Genomic DNA, 18,674 nt, shown 5'->3' with positions numbered 1-18,674 from the left:
GTGTTTAACTTTGGGCATATTTCATAACCTCTCTGGGACCTCATCTTCTTGTCGGTGAATTAGAGATGTTGGGTAGCAAAATATAGGCTCAGAAGTCAGAGAAATCCAGTTCTAAATAACTATTACTTTAAAAGTAGATGTGATGAGCAGATAACTTCTCTCATCTGAAAACTGGGGCCTCTAACTGTACCTTCCTCCAAGGGTGCTTAGAGGATTAATGGAATTATCTGGGTGAGCTGTAGCAACTGAATCCCTGTTCCATCTACATCTAAACTGTCCATGGGGAATGAGATTAGAGAAAATTCTCAGCGCATTTGCGTAATTTTGAAATCTACGGATTCTACAGTAGAGCTACCAACAGTAGATGCTAATGTTGCTTAGGGTTTGCGTGGACCACGCGTCATGAACTTATCTACTTCACCTGCTCCAGGAGACAGGGCATTGTAACTTCATCATGCAGAGAGTTCAAATCACTGCCTGGGGTCACACAGATGCTAACACAGACCCAGGGTTCAAATGCAGGCCCTCAGGGATTAGAGTCTGCATGCTTCTCCTCTACCTGATGCCCCTCTGGTGTTGGGGCAGTTCTCGTGGGATTAATATGAGGAGCAGGAGGCAGTGCTTATGAGACCCTAGCACAGATCTGAGCACACACTGTGAAAGTCATGCTGAGTGTCAGTCACCACGGAAAGGTCCCAAACCAATAAGTTTGAATCCGCTGACTTTAAAAGAGAAAGAACCCAGGCACCGTTCTTTGACTATGGATCCTCTTGGGGCCAGTGCCCCAAGGAAAGCACCATAACCACCATCCCAGGGAAAGGCTTAGAAATGTGTTGTTGATCATTATTATAACCAGGGCTGAATTTGATAGCTCAGTTGTCATGCTGTCTTTTACCTTAGTTAGATTTCATAAAATTAAAGTACACACAGACAAAAATGGACTTTTTAGTTTTTCTTTTTATTAACCTCATCTATTATGAAATAGAATACAGAATTCAAGTAGCAAAGCTGGCAGCCCCAGGGTGTGTGGCAGGGAGGGTCAGGGTCAGGATCTGGGGGAGGCTCTGAGGGAAGAGGCGGGGAGCTGCCCACTGTGTGCGCTGAGAAGGCGTGAAGACTCAGGAGCCCAAGGAGCTGATGAGGTTGTGGGGACAGTGAGGGGAGAGGCTCTCCGGACCCACCCTGGGTCCTGGCCCTGGGTAATGGCAGAATTTCTTGTTACAGAGTCAAACTGTTTGCCCAATGGTTTGAAAAACTCTTACAAAATAAAGACATAATATAAAAATAACACATGAATTGAAATAACCCAAATCCAGAATAAAAACCAGGCTAGATTCTGTGCAGAGCTTTTAGAGACCATAGATGATGAAGGAACGTTGATCCTCTAATGGGGCCCCTCTATCACGAGCTCTTCTGAATGCCACAGACGCCTGTTCTCCTGAACACACAGGAGGTGATGATGACAAGGTAGACCGTGCTCGTACTGAGGAGGAAGAGGTATGTGTAATAGGCAGAGGTGTTCATGAGGTGCAGCTGCAGGGTATCTAGGAGAAGTCCTTTGATTAGTTGCCTGTTCTTTTGAAAGGTCAGTACACAGTGATGGGAGGAGGTCACAGTTATTTCTTTCTGAGGACCGATTATAAAGTGACACCCCAGCATCAGCAATCCCCACAGTCAACAAGGACCACCACTACCATCATGCCACCACCAGAACTACTCAGAATCCAACTCAAAGTTCAAGCCAATCGACAACTTCTGCTACGTTCACTTAGAATCTTTCTAAAGATTAAAAAGTAAGTTTGTGTTTTTAATGAATTAGTGCAGTGGGAAAAAAGAATTTTTGACAGATTTTAGCATTTTCTTTGCCCTCACTATGTCTCTAAGTAATAAAAACAGCTAATCTTCATTAACCCCAAATACCAGGCATTTATTCTGAGAGCTTTGCAAGCAAAGCTCTAATCTTACTTCATTTCACAATAATTCATAAGATTGTTATTTTCATTTCCATTTTACAAGTCAACTGTGAATGGAGAGAACGAATTTGCCAGATGTCACACATTTAGAAAATACCAGAAACCGTATTTCATTCCCAGCAATCTGACTGTAAAGAACACATTCTTAACTGCTCTGGAGTCCTGCATCTCCATATGCGATAAATACTCCAGACAGGAAAAGTCTTAGCATAAACATCAAGTGGAATTGCTGACTTGGAAGCATCTGAGCCATTATATGTTGTGCATTAGTGAGATTCCTACAAAAGTGACAGTCCTTGAAGTTTTCTGGTGTTCACAGAGGGTGGATAGTGTGGTTTAGTAAAGAGAACATTGCATTCACAGAAAATGCATGCAAGATACAGCACAATACCTTCCATATAAGAAGATTTCAGTAAGTAATGAATACGTGTAATTCATTTCACGTATTAACTACCAGCACAATCAAAATACTAGACACAAAGACATATCATGTTTCCCTGGTAATTAGACACAAAAGCCACACTAACAAATGAAATCCACTGTGTAAATAGTTCAGAGTCTATCATGACAGCTTCTAATTTAGAGTCATCTCACATCAAAACCAGCATTTATTGTGCTAAGATGACCCCTAGGAAATGATAACGTTTAGTGGGTAAGTCGTGTCCAACTCTTTTGAGACTCCGTGGACTGTAGCCCACCAGGCTCCTCTGTCCATGGGATTTCCCAGGCAAGAATACTGGAGTGGGTGGCCACGTCCTTTTCCAGGGGATCTACCCAACCCAGGGGTTGAATCTATGTCTCCTACATTGGCAGGCAGATTCTTTACCACTGAGCCACCAAGCCCGAGAAATGATGATAGATTTACTTAAAATACCACTCAGTCTATTTCTGCAAATCCCAACAGTATAGCTTTTTTTACATTAAACCAAGTAAGTTCAAAAGTTAATTTTATATGGTGGAAAAAAGTGCTATAGCTGACATACAGCAAAACTAAACAAAAACTTACTGTTTTCATCTTTCAGACATGCTTTTGTAGAATTTACAACAGGGACTTGTTTTTCTAGAAGAAAGGAGAGCAAGTATTAGTTGATTGTGTATATCTATTTTTGACAGTGTGATATGTATGTGCATATGTATGTGCATATAGACATCTATGTGCATGCTCCATTGCTGAGTCCTGTCCAATTCTTTGCTACCCCATGGATTGTAGCCTGTCAGATTCCTTGTCCGTGAGATTCTTCTGGAAAGAATACTAGAGTGGGTTGCTATTTTCTCCTCCAGGGGCTCTTCCCGACCCAGGGATTGAACCCACATCTCCCAGATCTGCATTTCCTGCACTGGCAGGTGGATTCCCTACCACTGGGCCACCTGGGAAGCCATGGTTGTGGTTTAGTCACCAAGTCATGCCCAACTGTACTGACCCCATTAACTATAGCCCACCAGGCTTCTCTGTTCATGGGATTTTCCAGGCAAGAATACTGGAGTGGATTGCTATTTCCGTCACCAGGGTATCTTGTTGACCCAGGGATCAAACTCAGGTCTCCCACATTACAAGCAGATTCCTTATACTGGGAAGTCATATATATATATATTATCCCTGCCTATTATTTTAGTCTGTCTATATGTCTGTACATATATGTGTGTGTGTCTATATGTCTGTACACATATACATATTCTCCTGATAGAATATATTCTCCTGACAGAAGAGGAGTCATTAAAAGTATAACAATGATGAGCCCCACAATTGCAGGTAATTGGTCTTTTTACTTTAAGCCAGATAGACTTCAAACGGGAAATTCATCAGAAAGCAATGGAGGAGATGCAGGAGATGTGGGATAAGAAGGAAAAAAAAGACTGAAGCATGACATAAAGGCAAACGTGTACAAAAACTTACCACTTTTATCCTTCAAACCATCATTTGGAGGTTTAGTAGTAGTGACAACTGAAGAGACAACTACAAGAAATGAGAACAATTATCAGTCAAATTTTCACGCCTGTTATTTGGCAATGTGCATTTGTGTTTATATATGTGTTATTAAAACACACATATATAAGTAGATAATTTGCTGAGAAAGAAACATTCATTAAAAAATATGAGCCCTACAATCCAGGAAGAGTTGGTCTGATTCTATGTAATTCAGTATATCAGTTCAGCATCAAAATAAATTCATCCAATCTCAGAAAATAAAACAGAATCTCTTATTTGAAGGAGTCTGGCTCCAGCAAATTTCCCATCAAGGAAAAATAAGAAACCAGCCACACTTTTCTATATCATTCATATCTCCAGCATCCGATACTCTTGCAGTTGTGGTATGTGTGGGAATAAAGAAAACAATACTAATAAGGCTAATAGCCACTGAGTGATTATTACTGTGCCAGGCACTCGCTTACATACTGCACATGCAATACGTCATTTAATCCCCCACTGACACTGGAGTGAGGTGTATTTTGGAGGATTCCATGTTACAAAGGAGTAAGTAAGAATTAGATGGTAAGTAACTCATTTAGAGTCATATCAGTGATGGCAGAGCCAGAACTCTAAGGATCGTTGAGAGAGATTAAATGAGACAAAGCTGCAAAAAGTACTTTGTTGACATAATCCATAGAAATGCAGAAAAATTAATCTATAGACAGAAAACAGAATTCCACACCAAAAATAGCTTCCTTTCTTAAATATTTTTAGCAATGATGATTTTATTACAGGAGCAATTCTTTTGAGGACTGAAAAATAGGCCAAATCACATTTATAGTCCTCTAACTAAGGGGAGGACGTCCCTGGTGGAGCAGTGGATAGGAATCTGCCTGCCAATGCAAGGGGCATGGGTTCGATCCCTGGTCTAGGAAGATTCCACACACTGTGGAGCAACTGAGCCCGTGCACCACACCTACTGAGCCTGCGCTCCCTAGAGCCCACACTCCACAACAAGAGAAGATGCCACAATGAGAAGCCTGTGCACTACAAGGAAGAGTAACCCCCGCTCACTACAACTAGAGAAAAGCCCATGCACGACAACACAGACCCAGCACAGCCATAAATAAAGAAATGAAATTATTAAAAAAGAAAAGACAATTTCTTAAAAAATAAAAAAACCTGGGGTGAGAGTTGGGTTTATTTACAATTTTTAGAAAGGCGTCAAAGTGTTAGCCACTCAGTCATGTCTGACTCTTTGTGACCCCATGGACTTGTAGCCCACCAGGCTCCTCTGTCCATGGGACTCTCCAGGCAAGAATACTAGAGTGGGTTGCCATTCCCTTCTCCAGTTAAAAAGGCATACATGTAAGTGAAATATTTATTTGCATATATAATAGTTTGCTGGATGGAATAAAACAGTCACAGTAGTCATTTTGGTTCCTCCTTAGAAATTTGCTGTAAAATGGCATTAATAGAAACACCCTCGTTAGCTTTGCTGCCATGAGTAGTCAATGGGAAACATCGCATAGTCAATTAAGTGCCAAATGAAACACATTATAAACTGAAATTTGTTTCCTTTACGATAATCATCACCATGAAACTTATTTTAATTCTTATTTTTCCCTGATCACCAGAAAAATTAAAATATAAAGACAATTAAGCCCATCGTTATATTAAAATAGCATTTTGTATGTTTGCTTCCCTTCTTTTTCTTACGGTAAAGCAAACTTTTAGGGCTATTTTGTAATCCCACTTTTAAAGGGTTTTAGGAAAGGATATAAAAATACAATGAATCTATGAATAAATACATCTACATCATGTTATCTAAAGCAAGTGTTTTCACTGACATTATTTCATTTGCTCTTCACAGCTCTAAGAAAAGACCAAAGCAAATGTTTGGACCTGATTTGATGATGGCACAAACTAAGGGTCAGAGAAGATAAAGACTTATTTCAGAAATTCAGACTGAAAAAAAAAAGAAAGAAATTCAGACAGGCACACAGCAAAACTGGCTGCACATGCTGTTATGGGCTTTTTCCCCACTGTTTAAAAGGGCTTCTGATTCCTTCATATGAGCCCTCTGGAACCTTTAGTCAGTGTGTTTATATGCAGGACTCTAAGTGACTTAGGACTTTTGAGTAATTATGGAAAGGACAGTAATTCACCTGAGTGTGTTCATTCACCCTCCCTTCAGGCCTGGCACGTAACGTGCTAGGCTGCAATGAAAGTTGGTGTGAGGCATTTTCCAATGGCAAGAAATACACTCATTATGTAGAATGCAAGTAAGTCTGTGTGCTCTAGCCTCACCCCATCTTTAATCACAAAATTCTACTCCAAGTGATATATAAAAAAATCCAAATCTTAAAAACCTAACACCATGGACCATAATAAATGTACAGTAGCCAAGTTACTCTGATTTCTGTTGATCTGCAATCTGGCTCACGCATAAGAACATCAATTTGATGTTAAGACTTGTTTCTGGACTACAGTTTGAGTAAAGCAAGATTGAAGTTAGATGACTTTGATGAATAGAACACTCATAAAAGACATACAGTTATTCTTACTTCCTAATAAACTAAGATCTTCAACAGTGGAATCTCTTTTTGTGTGTTTATAGTGTGCTAAATTGTTAGGTACTTCCATACATGTTGTTTGATTTAAACCATATAACAACCCCAAAATACTTTATTATGACCTTAATATTTTGGATGATGAAACCAAGGCTGATAAAGTTTAGGTGAACTTTTCTCTTTCTTTTTTATTTCAAACACTACACTTTTTTTTTTTTTATTCTGTAAGGAAATAGCTTGAAATTTAAGAAAGTTTTGCATTTGTTTTTCATTAATGCTTGACAGAAGATGTGGAGTATCCCTTTGAAAAATTGTTCTAGGAGGTTATACTTATATTTCTATTCACATACCTTCATTCACTGTCGGAAAAAGAATCTCTTGATTATCTCCTCTTTTATTTTTCTCATGTTTGACGATACACATGTGTTCTTTATCCTTGGAGTCTCCAGACACGGTCAGCCAGCTGAACTTCATGTATGTGTCAGCAGTCTTCATGGTATTTCCCTGCTGGGATGGCAAAACTCTGTTGCCTCTTTTTTCTCTCCAATAAACCTTAATAACATGAGGGAAAAAGTTCTCCAGAAGACAAAGATATGTTCCAGTATTATCACGCTTGATTTCAGTAATCGAAGGAAGAAACATAGTGGGCTTGGGGGACATGTCTATATCAAGGTCTCTATCTGTAGGAGAAAATGAAACAGTAATTACAAAGAGTTATTACACAAACACAAATGTTGGTGTTATTTGGAACAACCTAGCAAGTGGTAAGAGGAAGATAGCCTGGTTGTTCATCCACAGAAGGTGGTGAGGTGTGTTTTATTGTTCTTGTTTTCAATGGGAAGAGAGGGTCAAGACATCATAAAACTTAAAGTCCCAGCTAATATGTAACAGAGGCTGGATTAACCTTGACATTTGTTCTTTCTCCACATGTTACAATGGGGTATGACTTTTAACTGCCCCATATCAAGGCTTCCAGCCTTCATGAACACATTTATTGTTTAAAAATCTATTTTATTCTGTTATAATGGAGACTATTTTAGGGTGAATGGGAATGCGTGGTGGGAATGGGTTGAGGGACACCAGGTAACTATGAAAATGTCTCTATAGGGCATATTAAAAAACATATTGATAACTCATTTTTCTTGTCAAGTGAGAAAAAGTATGCTAAAGAGAGACAAATATCTCCAAATTCAATTTTGTGTGTGTGAGTGGACAGTAAGATAACTTTCCATTTGAGGAGTTAATAGTACAGCTGTATTTTCTGGAGAATTTTTGTTCAGTCAGCGTTCTTGTCTGCAAACAACTCCCTACTGCAAAAAATTCTCCCTTAACATTTGAATTGAGTGTAGGTACATATATACATTCCCTATCATCTGCCAAGACAATGTACCAAATATGATAGCTACACATTATCTCATTCAGTTTTCATACAACCCGTACTGGGTATACATTATTATCCCACTTTATGGATTAGAGACTGAGGCCAGAAAATAATTGCCCAAATTCACATAAGCATAAGTGGTACACCTGAAGTTCCAAGTCAACCTGATTCCAAAGCCCAGGTTCTTTGAAAACACTCTTCCACATCAGGAAAGGAAATATGTCAACTCACAAAACTTACTTGTAATAACAAATTTAAACATTGGGCCAAACACTTTCAAGATGACTGCACACTTTATACATGAATCCTTAGTAGTAGTCCACATGTACACAAGACAAATCCTATTAGGTTCCTTGCACAGTGTTTTTCCATGCTGTCTTTTACAAACAGGGATTTGTTCTAAAATTCTTCCTAAGATTTCCACATCTAATCCCCTTTCACATTCCCATTTTTTCCTAAACATTCTACAGTTCAGTTCAGTTCAGTCGCTCAGTCGTGTCCGACTCTTTGCGACCCCATGAATCGCAGCACACCAGGCCTCCCTGTCCATCACCAACTCCCGGAGTTCTCAAATCAAGTTTGGAAGCAAGCAACTTATGTAAAATGACAAATAGCATGTTTCTTTTTCTGCCTTGGATTTTGATAATTTAGTAAGTTCTAAGGCAATGGCACCCCACTCCAGTACTCTTGCCTGGAAAATTCCATGGATGGAGGAGCCTGGTAGGCTGCAGTCCATGGGGTCGCAAAGAGTCGGACACGACTGAACGACTTCACTTTCATTTTTCACCTTCATGCATTGGAGAAGGAAATGGCAACCCATTCCAGTGTTCTTGCCTGGAGAATCCCAGGGACGGGGGAGCCTGGTGGGCTGCCGTCTATGGGGTCGCACAGAGTCGGACATGACTGAAGTGACTTAGCAGCAGCAGCAGCAGCAACTCCAACAGAGCATGAGGAATCAGATAAAGGGGTTGCCAATCCTAGTTCTGTGAGATAGATGCAAGACATAGAGAATTGTGTCTGTTTTGAATTTCTGTCCAACTTTTTTCAATATTTACTTAAATATATGGAGAAGTTCACCCTGCTACGGTGACACAGAGGTGACTTTCAGCAAACCACATAAGGTAAGAATGTGCCAAGAACTGAAGAACTGTCCCTGCTCTCTCTGGGCTGCTTGGATTACCTCTGTCTGCATCTCACATCCATTGGGAGTAGAGTTGCATCTTTTTTCACTATTTTGCCTGAATCTTTTTAAATATCCTTTCAAAAAGTGTTTTCAGTGTAAAGTCAGTTCCTGGTCAAGAGTGTCACTTAGAGTAAATATGTCTTTCATTACCAAAGAGGAACAGAAGCATTGTTTTCACAAATGAGAGTAAAGCAAATTAGAAGCTACTAAGTAGTCAATTAAAGTAGTCGTTTAAAAGGTGAGGCTGAGTGCTTAGTCATTCAGTTGTGTCTGACTCTTTGAGACCCTTTGGACTGCAGCCTGCCAGGCTCCTCTGACCATGGGATTTTTCAGGTGAGGATACTGTAAATACTCAGGATATAAAAACATGACTTAAATGTTTGTAACATCAATAACAGTCCAGATCATGTACTTTGGAATAGACAAATCCCTATTGAATCCTAAACTTTGCAATGAATCTTGTTAGGTGACTGTAGGCTAGTAACTGAGCTTCTTAAAACCTCAGTGTCCTTATATATGAACTAGGAATAAGATGATTCCTGCTGAGGAATGAGATACAACACTGAAACTTCTTATGCTGTCTGATTCTCAGTAAATAGCAGCTGATACTAAAATTCTCTTTAGTGAGATGACTTAAGGTAAGGACATTTCATTAAATTCTTCCACCAGATAAAATATATGAGTTTTATAAGCTATAAATATTACATCAATTGAGAAAGAAACAAGCCCATCAATCCAAGATCTGCTGTCTGTCTAGCAGCCACGGATCATAGAACATGAGTCCTAATCATGGCAGAATCTATAAAGCTCATCTGGTAGAATAGAAACTGTTTGACTGTTGGGACTCGCTCTATCTTTGTCTAGCTTACTCTTTTATCTTCAGCATCCAACACAGAAACTGTCCTCAATAAATAAATGCTGAAAGAATGGGCAGATGAGGATGTTCAACCATGTAAACTGTTTTCATGGACTTTGGAGCTGACATGGCTCATAAGTGAGGGAGTAAAAGTCTCTTGGTCAGGTCTGACTTTTTACAACCCCAGGGACTATAGCCCACCAGGTTCCTCTGTCCATGAAATTCTCCAAACAAGAATGCTAGAGTGGGTAGCCATTCCCTTCTCCAGGGTATCTTCTTCACCCAGGGATCAAACCTGGGTTTCCAGCATCACGGGCAGATTCTTTACCACCTGAGCCACTAGGGAAGACAGGGCTCATTGAGCTCACAAATTCCATGAAACTGATCCATATCCAGGCAATGTAACAAGAGATGTGACTACATACATTTCAACTTATCTCAGCCTCCCTCTAAGAAGCTACAGTAATAAGAAATGGGATTTATCTATGTTCTATAGCCATTTACTATAATAATTTTTATGTACCGATTTTAGGGATGGGATGAAAACCGATAATGTAGTTTTGTAAAATATTGGGAGACAAGGACACTGTGTTTTATCTCAAACTGTAGAGAAGAAATAATTAAGAAAAGTGATTCTCACTTAATAGATTGTCTAGAAGAAAAGGAAATTTAATCAATAGCTTATACCAATGTAATGACATAATATGTTAATGGTGTAAGAATATTGACACATAAATGAAACAATAAAAAAGACATGATCCTCAAATATTTTACTATCTGCTGCTAAGACGCTTCAATCGTGTCCGACTCTGTGCGACCCCATTGACGGTAGCCCACCAGGCTCCCCCGTCCCTGGGATTCTCCAGGCAAGAACACTGGAGTGGGTTGCCATTTCCTTCTCCATTTTTACTATCTCCATTTTACTATCTAGTCTGAGTCTATTTTAATGGTTTATGTTTGTGTGTGTGTATTTTAAAAGAAAAATTCCATTCTGTTTTTGAGGAGAGAATAAATCATTTACAAAATAGTTGAGTTTCCATATACAGCGACCTGCAGAATTATTGTTCATATGCTAAGACCAAGCATGTGGCAGTTAGATAAAGTGAATACTTTAGATCCTTGGGTCAAGAAGATACCCTGGGGAAGGAAATGGCAACCCACTTCAGAATTTTTGCCTGTGGAATCCCATCGACAGAGGAGCCTGGCAGGCTACAGTCCACAGGGTCGCAAAGAGGCGGACATGACTGAAGCGACTTAACACACAACACAGATTGTTTTCTCTACAAAAACACCTGTCACTTTCCCATAACTAAGGCAAAAAAGAGAAAAACATTACTTACCAGGAGGAGCTACTATGAGCTCAGTTGGTTTTCCAAATATCTTCTTCCAGCCTGCACTATCACACTGGTTGAAGCTCCTACAATAATCTTAGCCTTCTGCTAACTTCATATCATGACTGCAAGTTAAAAATTTTGTACTGGAAATTTGATCTTATGGATTCTTTTGAAAATCCTTACACATAGGTTTTATGGTATCTGATGTTTTATTAGTTTTCCTCAGACAAATGGACCCAAATATCTGCTTTCCATGGAGGAGAAATCATTGAAGGCACTGATGAAAGATGAAAGGAATAAAAACAGGAAAAGAAGAGTTCACCACCAACGGGTTAACCACCTGCCTTCCTAAATTTCCAGTAATAGTATTCAAAGAATTAAGCCTTTTTTTTTTTTTTTAATTTCCAGGTGTTCAACTCTGTTGAAACTGCTCAGAGTTTGCATCAAAGAAAGACCCTTCTGTTCTCACAAACACCAGAACCTCTCCCTTAGGGATTTAGGGCTATATTGTTGAAAGGAGGAAACTCTTCAGTCACTGAAAATGTAAATACTCCATCACAAGTGTACTTATAAAATGTGAGCAAAGTTCTCCATTCACTGGGTAACATTCTTTACCATGGCAACACAAGATGAGAAAATAAGTTCTGTGATGAGTTCCCCCCCTCCCTAGGATACAAGAAGAAATTTGTAGAATTTTCTGTCCTTTGAAATAATAGATTCCTTATTGAAACTAAAACTTGAAAACAATATTCATTTATCTGATATGTTGTAAGAAGACTCTTGGAGACTGTTTCGTAATCTGGAGATACTCATCTTGGATCAGGGTAAAAAAAGGTTGTCAGAGGCATCTGGGTGCTCCTCTGGCACGCATGAGCTGTCCATCCCCCAGGACCCACACAAGACAGATCGAGTATCCCTCTGTCCATGCCAGATCCAGCTGGTTGGCCCTGGCCTAAGTCCTGTCACCAAGCAGTGCCTTTGCCCTGAGAATGAAAATAGGTCACAGTGACAACTGTCCATTCATAGTAGCTGAGCCCTTAATACACAGGAGAAGACCAGAGATCTGGATGAACATTTTGTTTAGAAAGCTTTTTTTAATTGAAAATTAAGTTAATAGTATTAATACTTTGAGTTGTCAAATACCATTTGGACCTATTGAGATCTCAGTGGTATCTGAGGTACCACTCAGTACCCCTCTGGTACCTTGTACTCTGTTTTTCCTTATTCTAGACCATGAATCAAATTATCAGGAGCTTTAGGAGTTGCCTATTTTTCCAAACCCATGAAAGTTTTACCAATAAAATGCAAAAGAGTAAGTAAAGAGTTATAAAATCATTTGTCAAATTCATAAGAAAATTCTAGAGCTATAAGAAGAAAGAGTATAAGGTTTTATAAAGGCCATAAAATTAAACCTGAATAAATAAAGAGACATATCATATTTGTATAAGAAAAACTAAATATCATAAAGACACTGATCTTTCCTAAATTCACATTTATGAAGTTACTATAATTCTTATGAGAATTAAGAAAATATTTCATTTTTTGTTCTATGGTATAAGGGTTCAGGGTTAGCAAGTTAAATAACATTAAATATGATTAAGAATAATATTGAATAGACATTTAGCCTAACAGATCTAAACCTTTATTGCAAAGTTACTGACATAACATGATAATGGTGTATGAACATTGAGATATAAATGAAACAGAAATCCTCTAGCAAATACTCCAAGTATATGTTGATATAAAAATATGGTAAGTCATTTTTAAATTGTAGGGAAACAAAGAGATTATCTTAAAACTAGATTAGGATGATTGATTATCTGTTGGGAAAACAGAAATAGTTTTCTATCAAACACAATATAAGTGAAGTTCATATTAAAAAATGTCTAGAGATATGAAGCTCCAATACTTTGGCCACCATATGTGAAGAACTGACTCACTGGAAAAGACCCTGATGCTGGGAAAGATTGAAGGCAGGAAGAGAAGAGGACAACAGAGGATGAGATGGTTGGATGGCATCACCAACTCGATGGACATGAGTTTGAGCGAGCTCCAGAAGTTGGTGATGGACAGGGAAACCAGGTGTGCTGCAGTCCATGGGGTCACAAAGAGTCAGACATGTCTGAGTGACTGAACTGAACTGAGAGATGTGAGTTAAAAGGAACAAGTAAGAGACTAATTGACTCCTTGAGTAGAGAAACTTCAAATAGAAAGAGAACAGGAGACATCCTTACTTAATAGTTATTTTTTAAGAAGTAGGAATGTGAGCAATTTTTACAGCATTTTCAAATGTATATTTTTAGAAAAGAATGAATGATGAGGAGATACTGACGGTGATAGGCAGGAAAGTGATATGATCAGATCTGTGCTTTAGAAAGAAAAATAGCAGGAAGGTTGGTTGTCAGGGGAGCAATCCCGGGGAAGCAGACACGTTTCACGGATGGTCGCCATGAGCCACTGAGAGGCCTCTGAGGACCCAGGTCACTGTAGAGACAGTGGGGATGCATAGAAGGGCTGGTGCAATAAATATTAGCGGGTTTGTCAGAGCTTCTAAGGAATTCATGAGATAAATAAAATGACCATTTGCAAGGTTGAAAGTAAAGAAAAAGATGTTTTAACATCCTGGGACACCTTCTGTGTGGTGAAGCTTCATGGTCAAGGTTGTGGGGCAGCCACACACATCCTTGTCCTTCAGGGAAGTTCCTACCCGTCTCACAGCAATCAGGGGCAAGTTAGGAGCTGGGTGTAAATATTCTATTTTTCCTGTGCCAACCCGATAGAGGATGATCAAAAATTCAGGCTGCTATTTTACAAATATTTGTTCCTTCAGTATAGAAAACGTAACTACAGCAGCTATTTACTGATCCTTCTTATTGGTTCAACCATGCCAAGTATGACATATATAGACCCTCTCACTTTTCGGCTACATATTAACTTGGATCTTCTGGCTCCACAAAGCATTCTCAATGGTCCATTAATTTCTGACTAGAGGAAATGAACAAATCATTAGCTTAATTTGATATTTCCTTTGAGGTACATAGTAAATAACACAGTGCAACTCCTATCATTATTTTCTAAATATGTGAGCTGTTATATTGCTTAATCCTGTTTTATCCAAAGATGGGAATTCTTTCTGTTCCAACCATTTTCATCAGAGGATCAATTTCCTACCTGGATACATTTGCAAGAACACATGCTGCATCTCTGTGAATATACAGATCACCCTGACTCCCCCACTTCTCTTCTTTATTCTTTCATTACTTCTTATTGGTTCTGGGTAGAGTGTAGGGAAAAGCATAAGTTTAAATGACATTTATACTTGGCTTCAAACTGCGTCTCTTCTGATATTAATGCCTTTGTGATTTTGGATGCTACAGAGTTTCTCTGAATCCCAAGTTCACCATGCCTTAGGGGTGGGGGAGGATATGATAGTACCTAAGTCATAAAAATGAGGTCAAGTTCAGGTCTGGAAATTACTTGCTCAGCCATTGCCAAGTATTCCCAGTAGCCACAGAGGAAGCACAGGGTAATGGGGCCATCTCAGCCAAGACTGCAGTTTTGTCTTCAACTGTCTGGACTGCAAGTGGCTCCTGAGAGGAAGACTCCTGTCTGCTTCATCTGTATATTCTTTACATAGAAGCCAGGCCACAGATAACAGTTACAAGCACTAACAGTTATTGAACTCGTACTGTGTGACAAGCATCGGTCTAAGTTCTTTACATGGATTGACCCAATGAATTGTCCACAAACCCTGCAAGGTGGGAACACTTATTACAACCCTTTATTTGAGGGAGAGATTAAATCTGAGAATGTTGAACAGGGTAACTGTGTGTCCTGTGTGGGGGCATCTATGTATATTAGAAAAAAAAATGGGCATTTGATGTGGAAAGGGACATGCTTCATCACAATTTTTGAACTGCACACAATAAGTCCATAAGACTTTGTACAGATGCCTCCAAAAATCCTTGATTCACTTTTGAATTTTTTTTCAATATGGCGGCCACTTCCTCCATGAACCTATCGTCTCCCAGCTCGGGCACAATTACCTCCTTGCCATCATACACCCTAAACTTCAGGTTCTCACCACTAAAGGTTTTTCATTTATGAGCTTCTCTCAGGCTGCTAACAGTGAGGTCTGGAGTGTGTCCAGAAGAATTCCAGTGAAGAACTCCAGTCAAACCAACCTCTCATTTCAGTCCCCATGATTGAGCAGGAAATCATTTACCCTTTTCCATAACCTGTGAAGAATATTTCTGTCTTTCCCAAGAGGGTAGATGGGGCAGTGCAACCCCAAATGCAGTAATCAAAGGGCATCTAGTGTTTCATCTTGATGATTTTCTGTTGCTCAAGAGATTTGTCATGTCTTTTTGCCTTGAAAAACAATTCCTAGAACTCAGAAGTCAGGAAAAATTCATTGCATAAAAAAATCCCTCTGCAGACGATTCTCTACATTTTCCCAATACACAAAATTTCAATGTAAAGCAGATCGGGGAAATAAATATGCAGAACAAAACCTACACAATATTAGAAAAATATAAATGACAATAAGTTTATGCTTCAGTCTTTTTTAAAGTCATAAAATAGTTAAAACGCATGGTCCCTGATACAAGAGACCAAGTTAAAGTTGGTTTGTTTACTATCCAATTCCTTCTTCCCTGCAATTACAGAAATAAGAAGAACCTGAAACTTGACCTGTGGTTGTGGGATTCTCAAGCAAAAATATGATGACCTGGGAAAGCAGGAGTATCCAGGGTGCAACAAGACAGGAAGGTTTTGGGTTAGGAACAAGCCCATGAGTACCATTCTGGAATGCATTTCTGTGTCAGGCTGAGAACCTATCCATTTCAGAGAGAAGTGTGTCACTTTATCTGTTACCACCAGGACAGCAGTCCTTAAAAACCAACTTGAATAAGAATCAGCTATGGAGTTTATTGAAAAATGCACATTTTCAGCCTTCATTCCTATGTTTGTATTCATGGTGTTGGGTGCCACCTAGAACTAGCACATTTTCAGCCTTCATTCCTATGTTTGTATTCATGGTGTTGGGTGCCACCTAGAACTAGCACTATTATAAACGTGCTTCTGCTGCAAGTGGTCCACGGACCACAGTTTAAGAAACACTCCTCTGATAGAAATTTGGAGGATCCAATACACAGGAGATCACATACATGTGAATCTAACATTTCTGTTCGTGCTAAGTTGCTTCAGTTGTGTCCGACTCTTTGTGACCCAATGGATTGAAGCCCACCAAGCTTCTCTGTCCATGGGATTCTCCAGGCAAAAACACTGGAGTGAGTTGCCGTGCTCTCCTTCAGGGGATCTTTCCAACCCAGGGATCGAACCCAGGTCTCCTGCAGCTCCTTAATGACAGGTGAATTCTTTACCGCTGAGCCACCAGGAATTTCACGTCCTTAAATCTAGCCCAATAAAAAAGCCATACTCCTTTCATGTATGACTTTTCAGCTGAAAGAGATACTATTCATTGTCTAATTGTTCACCCAAAGCATTCTTTACAATGAATTATTGAGAAAAAAATAATCTGATAAATCTCATTCCAGTTTGGGACTTGGCCATGTTAATGTAGAGGGTAGGGGTGGAAAGAACCCCTGGCTTGACTTGTTTAATGCAGAACAGTTCTGGTTGTGGGCTGAATTCAAAAGAAAGTGGAAGAAGAGTACAATGGTTGACATTGTTACAGAAATCACTGTTTTCCTACACTTTCACTATGTCAGCCATGCCCTGATTGGTTATATGAGGAAAATATCAGTTTGTCCAAGAGAAATATGATACTAGCTTGAGGTTCAGGAAGTCCAAATTTTCATTTTCCTCTTTTCTTACTCTTCATACTCCTGAATATTGAAGATGCTTCATTCCCAGCCATTTTCTCTGGATAATGATCAGATAAATGATTCAGTATAGTTAAGCTTTTCATTATTTTTTACATTTGTGATTTTTATTTTATTATTTTTTAAAAACTTATTTACTTTCTGCATCAGATCTTAGTTGCGACATTCAGGATCTCTGTTGCATGGTGTGGGGTCTTCCCTTGTGGCACAGGAACTTCTAGTTGTGGAACAGGGTCTTCAAAACATGCAGATGTAGTTGCTCCAGAACACAAGTACCCTGCATTCCAAGGCAGATTCTTAAACACTGAACCACAATGAGGTTCCCAAACTTTCCATGCTCTCCTAAATACTTCCCTTAAGAGATCAATCCTAGGTGCCCTGTCTCCTAAAGAGGAGGTTGAATAGGCTCCAGCAGCTCCTAGGCGAGCTAAAAGAAGATGAAGCCTGACAGTTGCTTGTCTGAGGCATGAAGATGGAAGCCTGCTTTTAGAAAAAACTGTGGCTTTGGTGGGGAGGGGTGAGTGACAATTGAATATTAAAGGTGGGGGATGGGCGATGAGCTCAGGATTTCACTTTGTTCAGAGTAAAGAGAATTGGCATTGACAGCAGGAAGTGAGGCAGGGGTTGGTCTATCCTGTGTATCCGGGCTGTTTTTTGGCAGTGACAAGCAAAATTTCAGTGCAGTATAAAGGAGGGCTGAACCAATGTGCTTCTCCCAGACAGCGCAGCGGTACACGCCAGAATCACTTTCTTGAAGATTTGAGATTACAAATTTATACATCTTGTCTGTGCCTTCATAGCCATGGTATTTCCCTGGACTGATTCCTGATTCCAGCACAACCTTTGAGTAGGAGACATCATAGTAGAGAAGGCGTCGGGGTACTGTTCCCTCCTGGAATTTGTACCAGTGGATATATTGCTTGTTTTGTGTAGGAAGATCACAAGGGATTACAGCAGAGGACCCAGCTGCCCTGGTGATTGACATCCTGTCGCCTTCCATGTTGGAAGATCCCTGAGTGACTGCAATGGAAAAAGCAACAAAAAATCTTGAGGAAGAGGAAACAGCATTTCTTAGTATGACTCCCCCCACATACACACCACACACACATATACACACCATTGCCAAAAAATACAGAAAAATCCCAGGAGCATCCAGGTAACACACTCACCAAGAGCCAGGAACACCAGAAGCAGCACTGGGGCCTGCAGCATGGCTGGGACAATAGTGAGACTGGGGTTCCCAGCAGATGTGATGAGCAGGGGAGTTAGTGAGGATCTTTCTTAAAGACCACCAGGCTGAGCCCAGAAGGGGTGGGTGCTGGGGGAGGCCCACGGAGGAGCCCCGCCTCTCTACACCAACCCCTTTCTTGAGGGCCCCCTGTGGCAGGCTGGGAGTAGCCACCTCCCCGACAGAAGAAGAGAAGCCTGAGCTCTGAAAGCTCAAAACTGCAAGCAGAGGGATCAGGTGAGGGGTAGATGGAAAAACACGGACAATACTTGCCTGTTGCCTAGTGGAGTGAGCAGACCTGAATCAGGCTAAGTTCCCTGCAGTTCAAGGTTTCAGTATTAATGCTGCTGCCATGGTCTTCTCCAGTGATGAAACGTCTATAGTCCTTCCC

The 18,674-nt window shown here is 39.9% G+C and overlaps 1 gene segment (V, D, J or C); it reads right to left on the bottom strand.

Annotated features, from left to right (window-relative positions):
• Positions 1–939: 939 nt before the first annotated feature.
• LOC102396371 lies at positions 940–18,370 on the bottom strand. The segment is given in 7 exon segments: positions 940–1,544; positions 2,980–3,033; positions 3,868–3,927; positions 6,806–7,135; positions 11,216–11,266; positions 17,758–18,075; positions 18,225–18,370. Coding segments are annotated over 7 exon segments (999 nt in total).
• Positions 18,371–18,674: the final 304 nt, after the last annotated feature.

The sequence above is a fragment of the Bubalus bubalis genome, chromosome 8, assembly GCF_019923935.1.
Source record: "Bubalus bubalis isolate 160015118507 breed Murrah chromosome 8, NDDB_SH_1, whole genome shotgun sequence".
Lineage (NCBI taxonomy): Eukaryota > Metazoa > Chordata > Mammalia > Artiodactyla > Bovidae > Bubalus > Bubalus bubalis.
The sequence above is the reverse complement of the archived record's forward strand: the minus strand, read 5'-3'. Positions and strand labels throughout refer to the sequence as shown.